General features: G+C 39.7%; 1 protein-coding gene across 1 annotated transcript; it reads right to left on the minus strand.

Moving 5' to 3' along the window:
* Positions 1-1,642: 1,642 nt before the first annotated feature.
* LOC124794754 (ras-like GTP-binding protein Rho1) lies at positions 1,643-4,452 on the minus strand. The gene has a single exon (XM_047258369.1). It carries the CDS (start codon positions 4,219-4,221, stop codon positions 3,643-3,645), a length of 579 nt encoding a protein of 192 aa, XP_047114325.1. The 5' UTR covers positions 4,222-4,452; the 3' UTR covers positions 1,643-3,642.
* Positions 4,453-12,031: the final 7,579 nt, after the last annotated feature.

The following is a 12,031-nucleotide window of genomic DNA, read 5'->3' on the forward strand; positions in this document are numbered from 1 at the left end:
ATCATTTTAGGAAGACAAATGTATCCCTCGTGACTGGGAATGAAGCAAAGGATCAACAAGTGTAGAAAATATTGCCAATAACCCTCCAGAAGCCAATTTGGATGAACTGCACAATGTTTCAGTTCACACATTTAATGCTCCTGTGAATCAGCATGTCTACTCCGACAAAATTATATCTGCTACAGTGCAGCCACTCCACAAGAAAGGAGAGAAAATGTAAGGCCAAATCATCCTACCCACTTCTGACTACACACACTAAAATCCTCAGCAAACTGCTGCACACATCATTAAGTATCTTGACAAACTTGAAATCATTAGAATGTGCATTGCAGAAAGCTATATCCATAGCTGAGCCTACACAGTAATTCAAGAATTATGTTCTGCAATCCTCAGACAAAAATATGTCACCAGTTGTCATATTTTATTGCCTTTCAAAGGTATTTCAATATGCAGATCACAAAACATTTCCTCACAAAGCATATCACTACGACATCTGAAGGGTTACGGGAAACAGACCTACCTACAAGAACAAGCTAGTTTCGTATGTGAGCAGTTAAGTGGATCTGTCGGTATTTCTAGATTAATCTGTACCTTAGGAAGTTCACTGTAGTGAACTTGAGCAAAATTTACTACAGCCTATCTACTGTAATAATAGGAGATGCCTATCCTGCACAAAAACTGGCAAGTACAACACGTATAGTAAAGCAGTTACCAATCCAAAGACTGTTTTTAACATCACAGCATATGGTCCTCTTTGAATTTGTATGCCACTTCCTTCCTCCAACCTTTGAGCTGACTCCACAGCCAGGTAAAGGAGGACCTACAGTTAACATTGTGCAACTCATCATTTTTCACATTAACAAGTATTGCCATATTTGAAAAAAGTGATAAGTGACATAAAAACTGGGGACCGGACCCAAGACATTTGGATTTGTAGTCTGGTGTTTTATCACTGGGCCACCAGCCCACATTTCTCCAAACGAGCAGGAGGAAAAATCACATTGTTGATAGCTTAAAAGTTTTGCACAGCTACATTCCCCATTCTAAAAGTTCTAAATAGTGGAGTCCTTAATGCTACAAATACTGTCTGTTCCAGGTACTTCCATTATATTTTTAACTACATACATAATATTCTAGGGAAATTTACCAATATAAAAAAATTTCCTTCTTCAGTTTTCCTCAAACATCTGTGTTTGAAGTTTATAGTCCCTGTTTTAAAAGTCAAACACATAGTAAACTATTCCTTTGCAAAATAATATTGGAATAATGATACTAATCCTTTTCATCTTAGTGCCTGCACAACTAACTTCAACAGAAAACAGGCATTATGCCAATTCAGTATCAATTACACACAAAAAAATTTCATAGAAATGTTCTTGACGTATGCAACCAATGTATGCAACTGCTTCTTGAAGTTTAACTGTTATAGCTTGCTGCACATGTGGTCCATGTAATTAATTGAGCTATGGCTCAGGAGACAAATTACTATTTAAATTCTAAGCCACTAAGATAAGTAAATTATTGATAATGCACTGATCAGTGAATGGAAAACTAGACACACATGTAAATGCACTATGCAAAACTTAAGGAAACATTTGGAAGGATCAGGTACATTATCTGGGGTTAAAAAAAATTACAACAGTTATTTTTTATATCAAAATATTCATTCCACTTCTAAGTTACATTTAATTAATACAATGGACAATTTGTAAATCTGGACCATAATTATAAAAAGCTCAGAATGCTTTACTGCAATAAATGAACTCAGACAGGGTTTAACAAAATATTTTTTTCAGCACCTTATTCTCCCAAAAGAACTTGCAGCCACATTCTGAAACATTACCTAAAAGTACTTTTAATACTTCCATAATAAAAACAAGCTATTAATTGTGCTGTAACCTTGTTTCCAACAGGAGAGATTATATATTTCTTCTTTAAGATTAATTTTTAAGGGATAAATTTACCTATAACCAAAACAAACTCAAAAGCAGTATGAAAGTAAGTAAAAATATATTTCTCGTATCCATTATTACTCTACCTCTCAGATAAAAAAAATGTGTCAATACAATTAATACTCTCTTCAAACTAAAAAAACCTTTAAGCAACAAGATTATATGCAGAAAGAGAGAATAGCTGCTACACTAGCACCAAGTTATTGATTTCAGTCATTCGCACTGCAGCTTAATATTATCATTTATAGTTACAGACAAGTCGCATTTTCTAACTTCAAAAGTTTAAAATCACACTATTCAAACCATTGTACAAATAACAGAAATACTCTGATATATGGAGACAGTATGATGTTTATCATAATAGTGTTAAGAGAAACGAAAAATTGCTTTAAATATGGCTAAGTTACATATATCACAAACATGAGTGTTAAGACATGGCTGTCAGTCTTGAGACCAGAAAATAATTTATACATAAATATGGCAAAATCAAAAAGTGGGGGTGTTTATGCTACACAACATTTGCAGAATCATGTAAATTCTGTTCTTAAATGCAAAGATTTTTAACAAAGTCTAATATAAAGAGTTGGACAAAATCTTTTATAAAATAATCAGTTTAGTGGAAACAGTGATATAAATATTGGATAAAACAAATGAAGACATTTATTCACACTAGATACTTGGCACATCATGATTTCCTATAGCTGTTTAAAATCACAAATGTTGGATATAAACCCCAACCACTTACTGAAATAAAGTTCATTAATTATAATGAAGGTAATGTTTGCACTTCAATATATTTAATTTTGCCAAGTTTTGTCAGGCTGCACATGATTTAATAAGTCTTAAAAAGTTTCAGCCTTACCCAAATGACAAGAACGACACCAATGCAGTTACGTGTATATTGCAGTCAGTCAGAGAGAGAGAGAGAGAGAGAGAGAGAGAGAGAGAGAGAGAGAGAGAGAGAGAGAGAGATATTTCAACAAAACCTCATGATTTCCTTTGTAGCTTACTGCTTGCAGGTACATATAGCTCAGAACTGAAGCACTAACATTCAACAAATCATTATCCTATAAGGATGCAAACATGTCAACTGCTGCAAGCTGGAATGCTAACATTACACTGTCATCATACTTACAGCTGAATGACCAGAAGGCTAACAAGACTTCTTGCTTACTGATTACTAAATGTATGAAGAAAGAAATGAACTGCTTAAAGCTTAACAATTCTTTCTTACATGTACCTGTCCATATATCCATTTGTCCTTCGTTCCCCAAATTAACACAAATACACACAACACTAATGGTCACTCATCATAAGACGACAGGAGGGGAGGGGGGGGGGGCAATTTTCTGTTGATTTATGATACTATGGAAGTATCTTACTACAGTCAATATCATTTGCAACGATTGGAATATTACATTACAAATGCAACAAAACATTCGGATATGCCTATTCCATAACACTGCCTAGAATGGATCCTCAAAATTATCTAGTGTTTAAAACGAACACTAAACACACGCACTGTGATTGCACATCGAGTTCCCATTAAGTTCTTGAAATCTAACAGCATATATACTAACAAGCACTAAATATTTAAAGTTTCAATTTATTTAATTTTCGGCAAACCTGTTACTAAAACTTTGAATACAAATACTGAAAATGAACTCACTATAATCAAAGTTTTCGCAGCTTAAAACAGCCTGCACCTGCCGGATTTCTTCTTCTTGACTTGAAGAGCGGCTCTTGTTGCTGTTTCAAAAACTTCACGTACTCCTTCCTTGCTTTTTGCAGAACATTCAAGATAGGCAAATGCATTTATTTTTTCTGCCATGGCCCTTCCTTCTGCTGGTTTTACAGGTTCCTGCTTCATTTTACCAAGCTCCTTGATAGTGTGTGGATCACTTCTCAGATCTTTCTTGTTTCCAACCAAGATGATAGGAACGTTTGGGCAGAAGTGTTTTACTTCTGGAGTCCACTTTTCTGGTATATTTTCCAAGGAATCAGGCGAATCGATGGAGAAGCACATAAGAATAACATCGGTATCTGGATATGACAAAGGCCGAAGCCTATCATAATCCTCTTGACCAGCTGTATCCCACAAAGCCAATTCGACTTGTTTGCCGTCAACTTCAATATCGGCTACGTAGTTTTCAAATACTGTGGGCACATAGACTTCTGGAAACTGATCCTTGCTAAACACAATCAAAAGGCAAGTTTTACCGCATGCACCATCACCTACAATTACTAGTTTCTTACGAATAGCAGCCATGATATTCGGAATGGTGGCAAAATTACTTTTATGACACGAAACTACAAAACGTTGCTCAGGTCCTAACGACCACCGACCCGAACGACAGCGAATGAGTCACTATTGCCAACAGCTGTGACAAAAGACTGACGACATTTCACAAAACCGGATATTCCTTCGTAATTGCATACTGTATCGTTACTTACTGGGCATTTGATGTTTAGTAAAAAATATCTTTTTTTCGTACCGGCTATAATAAATGAAATGTTCGCTACTAACTAAGAGACAACCCCAAGCACTATTCTTAAAACCTAAAAGCCACGCCCATTTCGAGCAGAACTATGCGAGGGAGGGGAGTCTAGGCAGAAGGGAAGTGGAAAAGGGCGTATGTAGAATTTGTAACCGAACGTTGCTTTTGTTATGAATTGTCATTGCGTTAAGATAAAGCAGCGTTTTGAGATATGTTCAGCAATTTTAAAGATAGCCCCCAATTAATTACTTTTTTATTAGCGCCCTATAATGTAGAATTTGTAACCGAACGTTGCTTTTGTTATGTATTGTCATTGCGTTAAGATAAAGCAGCATTTTGAGATATGTTCAGCAATTTTAAAGATGGCCCCAATTAATTACTTTTTTATTAGCACCCTATATTGATAAAAGTACTTTGTATGCGATATGTGGCCACTGTTAAAATCACAATGTCTTAAGCTGTTCATATCAACAAAAAAGTGCTCGAAATTACCAATTCTTCGCTCTTATCTCGGGTCTGTAGCCCCCCCCCCCTCCCCGCGACAAAAATTTTATTAATCTTGAACTAGAAATATTTATTGTATGGGATCCTGACTTTGTAAGCAAAAGTTAATTAGCGCATGATACCATTTCATTAACTAGCGTTCAAATTATTTTGCATCGAATGTGCTGTGAATGAGTTCATTGCCCGTTGCTGACCGTCAGAAACAGTAAGTTGAGTTGTGTGTCCAGGGAAAGTAGAGGAATAGTAGCAAATATTGCAGAATGCTTCTACAACGAAAAATTATATGTATTTTTCCTTTTAAATCTGTTGCTGATTCTAACCTACAGCAGTAAGCATAACGCCTACAGGGAAGATAGTTATTTTCTAGGATTCATCCTGAGGAATCCATTAAACATCCTAATTTAAGATAAGTACCCTGTAGAACAGTTCATAATGTGAGGGACGTTTCGTGCTATACAATCACTGTAAGGAGACTTGTGAAGAAACATATTAATGCATAATAGGTGTAGATAAAGAGATGTTGAATGAAACACATTTGGTTGTTAAGGGAGCAATACATGAAGGCTTCAATTACTACCACAGCAGAATATTGTCAAATGATCCTTCACAAAATCCAAAGAAATTGAGGTCATATGTAAAGGCTGTTGAGTGGCACCAAGATTATTATCTAGTCCCTAGCGAATGAGACGGGAATTGACATTGAGGGGTATAAAGCAAAAGCTGAAAATTCTTAACTTCATTTTCAGATGTTCCTTTACAAATGAAAACCCAGGGAAATTGCCCCAATTTAAACTCCATCACTGAAAATATGAGTGAAATAAGTATTAGTGTAATTGGTGTTGAGAAACAGCTGATAGCATTAAAACTGAACAAAGCTCCAGACCCTGATGAAATCCCTATCAGATTCTATACTGAATTTGCAACTGAGTTAGCCTATCTAACTATAATCTATTGTAGATCCATCAGAAGCTGTTCCCAGTTCTTGGAAGAAAACACAGGTCACACCCATCTACAAGATGGTGGTGATGTCCTCTTCGCCGTGTCCGGCGACAGCGACTTCGTCAATCTTCTCTGTCCTTGTTGTGGTAGGCTCGGATGTGGCTCGTGAATCCGAATTTCGCTTTGAATATCCTGTTGCATGAAGCACAGTGAAGTTGACCAGCGGAGTTGTAAGTATACGTGTAGACAGGCTTGAGCTGAGATTTTCGGAGCTCTCTTTTAGCATCCAGGTTCATTAGATGCTTTTGCTCGAATTGTTCGATGCTCTTATGTACAGTTGATCGCCACTTCGATCAACGCAATGCTAGCTCCTCCCAACGGTTGCTTGGAATGCCACAGGCTGCAAGGTGGCGTTTAATGGTGTCTTTATATCGCAGGTGTTGACCACCTTTCCTCCTCTTCCCGCACGAGAGCTGCGAGTTGAACACCGCTTTAGGTAGCCTATTGTCATCCGTGCGTACTATGTGACCACTCCATCTCAGTTGATGTTTCATTATTAAAGCTTCAATACCAGCCAGTTTGACGCGGCGCAAAATCTCCGTGTTTGGGACACGGTCTTGCCATTTGATGCGCAGAATTGATCTCAGACATCAAAGATGAAATTTATCTAGCTTCTTAATGTCAGCTTTGTAACAGCACCAGGTTTCCGAGGCATAGAGTAAGGTGGATAATACTACTGCTTTGTAGACTGCAATTTTTGTTTGTAGTTTGAGATCATGTGATTTCCATACTCGGTCATTAAGCTTACTGAAGGCTGAGACTGCGCTGGCTATATGCGCTGCGATTTCCGTTGTCAGACTGTTGTCACTTCTAATTTGGGTTCCCAGGTATTTGAAATTTGACACATTTTGCAAGGGTTTGTTATTTATCTCAATACTGGAGTCATCTGCATTAAGACCTCTAAGTGGCTGTTTGAGAACTTGCCTCTTAGTGATGCTAATGGCTAAGCCAAATCTTCTGCAGGAGGCATTTAGCAGATTTATGTAAGTCTGAAGAGTTTTGCAAGAATTAGCCATCATGCATACATCATCCGCGTAGAGAATCTCTAAGATGGATAGTTTGGTTACGCGACTTTTTGTTCTGAGGTAAGAGATGTTGAAGACACTATTGTCTGTCCTTGTGTCGAGACTAATTTGATTACTACAGGCTTTGGTCGTGTCTCTCATAAGAACTGCGAAGTAAAGTGAGAAGAGTGTGGGAGCCAGAACACAGCCTTGTTTTACACCACATGTGACGGGAAACTGTTCTGAGAGCTTGTCCTCATGGCGGATTTTTGCCATCATGTTTTCATGAAACTGCCGAATCAAACTGACAATTTTGTCAGGGCACCCAGTTTTCTTTAGTATGATCCAGAGAGCTTCCTGTGGGACACGATCAAAAGCTTTTTCCAGGTCTACAAAGCACATGAACAAAGGCCGATGTTGCTCTAAACTTTTCTCTTGCATTTGTTTGACAACAAATATGGCATCCACTGTGCCTCTGTTTGGGTGCAAGTTACACTGGGTCTCTGGTAGCAGTTTTTCTGCAAAGTGTGTTAACCGGGTGTTAATTATGTGGGCAAGGACTTTTCCGCTGCTGAGAGAAGAGAAATGCCCCTGTGGGAGCTGCAGTCTGATATGTCATCCTTGCCTTTATAGATCTTGGAAATACAAGCATCTTTCCAGTCTTGTGGAATCATTTCATACTCCCAAATCCTTAAGATCAGAGCAAACAATGGTTTCTTGATGTTTGGCCCCCCCATATTTATATAGCTCTAATGGCAAGTTAACTAATCCTGCTGTTTTGTCATTTTTCAGCTTAGCCAGTGCTGAAATGAATTCATCGTAGGAAGTGGCATCCGCAAGTTGTTCCTCAATTGGCAGGTCTTCAAGTGCTTCTATGTATGGAATATGGGTTGTCTGATGGTCGGGATTAAGAACGTCATTAAAATGTTCCGCCCACCGAGACAGGATGTCACTCTGTTGCGTCAGCCGACAACTTTTATCTTTGTTATAGACTGGTGCTATCTTCCCAACTCTTGGACCAAAGATAGTTTTCAGGGACTCAAAGAATCTGCCCGTTTGGTGTGTGTCGGCATATAACTGTATTTCATTTGCTTTATTTGCCCACCAACTGTCTTTGAGAGCACGTACCTTCACTTTCAGATTGTAATGCGCTGCTCTATGCTTGTTATCATCAGGGGTGCGAAGAGAGGTTCTGAAATCATTAATTGGCTTTCTGATCTCTGGATCTGAGTCGTCAAACCAGTTCTGGTGCTTCTTCTGAGGCTTTCCCAAGACTTCTGAAGCACAGCCACGCAGTCTGCTAGCGTATGCACTCCACTGTTCATCTACAGGGGCAGATTCAGATATCAAAAGGCCATCGACACCAAATTTTTCATCCAGTTTTGCTCTCGTAGTCTGATCATTGGCCAAGATTTTGCAGGACAATTTTGTTGGTATTTTGTGTGAAGCTCGGCGTGGACCTCACGAGTCGATGGTCTGTCCATCCCTGAGCGCCGCTCATTGCACGTGTGACCAGTACGTCACCAAGATCTTTATTCCGTACTATCACATAATCCAGAAGGTGCCAGTGTTTAGATCGCGGATGCATCCATGTCATTTTATATTTTTCAGGCAGACAAAAATATGTATTTGTCAGACAGAGTTCAAACTCGGCACATAGAGTTAGAAGATCCAAACCATTCGAGTTGCATTTTCCAATCCCATGGCGACCGAGGACTCCATTCCAAGCATTGAAATCATTCCCAACACGAGCATTAAAATCACCAAGTAACAGAAGTTTATCTGCAGAAGGAATATCCCTAAGGACATGTCGGAGGTCTTGGTAGAACTTGTTCTTCTCTTCATCCGGAGATGGCAATGTATACATTGATCAAGTGAAGATATTTCTTGGATGCCAGGTGAAGTCTGAATGTTATTATTCTGTCACTGATACCTTTTGGGAGTTCTGTTAGTGAACATGCCAGTTTATTGCGTATGGCAAAGCCTACCCCACTTTCCGCCCTTTCAGTGGATTATTTTCCACTCCAGTAGTAGGTATAACCTCCGAGCGGTTCACATAACTGTCCAGAGTCACTAAGATGTGTTTCACTTATGGCGGTAATGTCGATGTTATATCTAGCCAATTCCCTTGCGATAAGTCCTGTCTTTCTCTCTGGGCACTGATTATGGTCGTTATCCTGTAAAGTACGGACGTTCCAGACTCCAATCATTAGATATTTAAGGTAACTGTTTATTTTATTAATTTTTTGACCGCATATGTTAGTGAACAAGTGACCGCAGTTTGCCACTTGTGCTGGGTTGAGACGGGCTATGTTTAGGCCACCTTTTCTAGGCCCCTCCCTAGATTAGGGAAAGCAGAGCGATCCTAAATAGGGCTGCTTTGTCGTCTGATGAGCTGCCGAACCAGTCCTCCTGTCTCTCACGAGTACCAGAACGACCATCACCGTCTGACCACCTAATGTGCAGAGCACCAACTAATGTTCAGGTACACCAAACCCTTGCCTCACCATCAGTACTCCATTGCCGCAGGAGTTTCAAAGCTCATAGTCCATTGAAACTTTGCCAGAGTCATCTGCGCGTGAAGGTATTTAAAGTGGACAAGCAGTTGTGCAGATGCAGATCCACACTCTCGTCCTCTGCCTCTGGTTGGCAGTGGATCGTAGGGCCGATACGACTGGCAAGAGGCAGGGGATGCAGTGAATGGCCATATGCCACTGGAAGTATCCTGACATACACCCTTAAGGCACATCACAGGTGCCTTGCTTCGTCGGTACAGAAACCTATCGATATTACCCGCCTCCTACACCGATGAAGAGACTGACAGAAGGGAAGAAGGAAAGGGAAGGGACTGGAAGGGAAAGGGAGGAAAGGACGGTAGGTCGTTGTGAGGCACACTTCGTCTGGCTCCTCTGCTGAGACCTGACCGGCTAGGTTGAACCTGCCAGTAGCTACGCTACCACCGGTATAGCTCTCAGCATCACAGGAACACCCAAACTCTCCCACCCGCACAGACAGTGCTACGATAAGGTGGTGCCTCCAGGGAGAGCCATCTACAATAAGGATAGTAGAAATGATCCACAAAACTGCTTTCCAATATCCTTGACATCGATGAGTTGTAGAATGTTAGAACATATTCTGAGCTCAAACATAACAAGGTATCTCAATCAGAATTACCTTCTCCATGCCAACCAGCTTGAATTCCAGAAACATTGATCATGTAAAGCCAACACACACTTTTCTCACATGACATACTTTGGATCAAGGAAGTAAGGAAGATGCAGCATTTCTGAAAAGTATTTAACTCCATAACACACCTACGGTTATTGTCAAAATAACAATCATACCATTACGAAATTTGTAACTGGATTGAGAACTTTTTTTTTTTTGACAGGGAGGACACAGCATGTTATCTTGCATGGAGCGTCATTGTCAGGCATAGAAGTAACTTTGGGTTTGCCCTAGGGAAGTGTGTTCGGGCTCTTCCTTTTAATGTTTTATATTTATGACCTTGCAGACAATATTAAGAGTAACATCAGAATTTTTGCAAATGACACAGTTATCTATAACGAAGTACTGCCAGTGGGGGGGGGGGGGGGGGGGGGGGGGGGGACAACAACAACATAGTATCTGCTGACAATAATATCGGTGATTCTCATTTGGAATTAGCAAACTCATACAAATACTTGGGTGTCACACTTTGTAGGGAGAATATTGCTGAAGTGGGTGGGATCCACACCAAATAGCACTAACAGGGGACACTAAAAATATACAGAGAAGGGCAGCAAGTATGGTGATAAATAATTGCATGGCGTGTTAGAGTTACATTCAGACATATGTTCCGCTGTCTGCCTGCTTAGCTTAGTGGTAATGTGCTTGCCTCTCATGCAGCGTGCCCAGGTTCGATTCTCAGCTGGGTTGGAGATTTTCTCCGCTCATGGACTGGTTGTCGTGTTGTCTGCATCGTCATTTAATCCTCATCACTGGTACGCAAGTCGTCCAATGTGGCATCGACTGAAGTAAGACTCACACTTGGCGGCCGAAATTGCCCGGATGGGGCCTCCCAGCCAACATGCCATATAATCATTTCATTTCATATATTCCACTTGTAACAAACCACTTATAATGAAAAAAATGCATTACAAGGGAAAATTTTATTTCACAGGGACCTATGAAAGGACATTTTAAACTTTGTCATGGAATTTTTCATTGCCATCTTTGTACTAATTGTGCTTTTTTTTAAAGTAACAACAGAGTGTACGATGTCATATCACTATTATAGATTTATATTTCTTTATCAGCTGTCATGTAGGCCCTACATGATATGGGTTACGTCAGGTATACATAACAATTATAGTGAACAAAGGAAATTCTAGGATGGAATGTCACAATATTTTGAAAAGGAAAGTTGCTACTCACCATATAGCAGAGATCAGAGATGCTGATCACAGTGAGGCACAACAAACAAACACACACACACACACACACACACACACACACACACACACACACACACACACACCTGTAGCAACTGAAACCACACTGCCAGTGGCAGTGCAGTCGTGTGTGTGTGTGTGTGTGTGTGTGTGTGTGTGTGTATGTGTGTGTGTGTGTATGTGTGTGTTTGTTATATTTTTGACAAAGGCATTGTTGGCCGAAAGCTTTATTTGTGTCAGTCTTTTTGTTGAGCCTATCTGCGACTTAGCATCTCCGCCCTCCACCTTATGATGAGTAGCAACGTTCCTTTTCGTGATGTTGTAATAATTATAGTAAACAGATTTAGATACATATATAAGGGCCAAGGGTATACAACACATTCCATATTTACTGAAAACACAATAAACTATACTAATAATTGATTGGAGAAATGAAACTTAAAAATATATGACACAGTGGACTCAATAATTGTTGTTACTGTGTCCTCCAGTGTGTAAGCCTTTTCATCTCCGAACAACTACTGCAACCTAGATCCATTTGAACCTGCTTCTTGTGTACTTCCCCTGGTCTCCCTGTACAATTTTTACTGTGCACACTTGATTCCTTCACCTAATTGACAATTCCTTGATGCCTTACATGT

This window comes from Schistocerca piceifrons, chromosome 4, assembly GCF_021461385.2.
Source record: "Schistocerca piceifrons isolate TAMUIC-IGC-003096 chromosome 4, iqSchPice1.1, whole genome shotgun sequence".
NCBI classification, from domain to species: Eukaryota; Metazoa; Arthropoda; class Insecta; order Orthoptera; family Acrididae; genus Schistocerca; species Schistocerca piceifrons.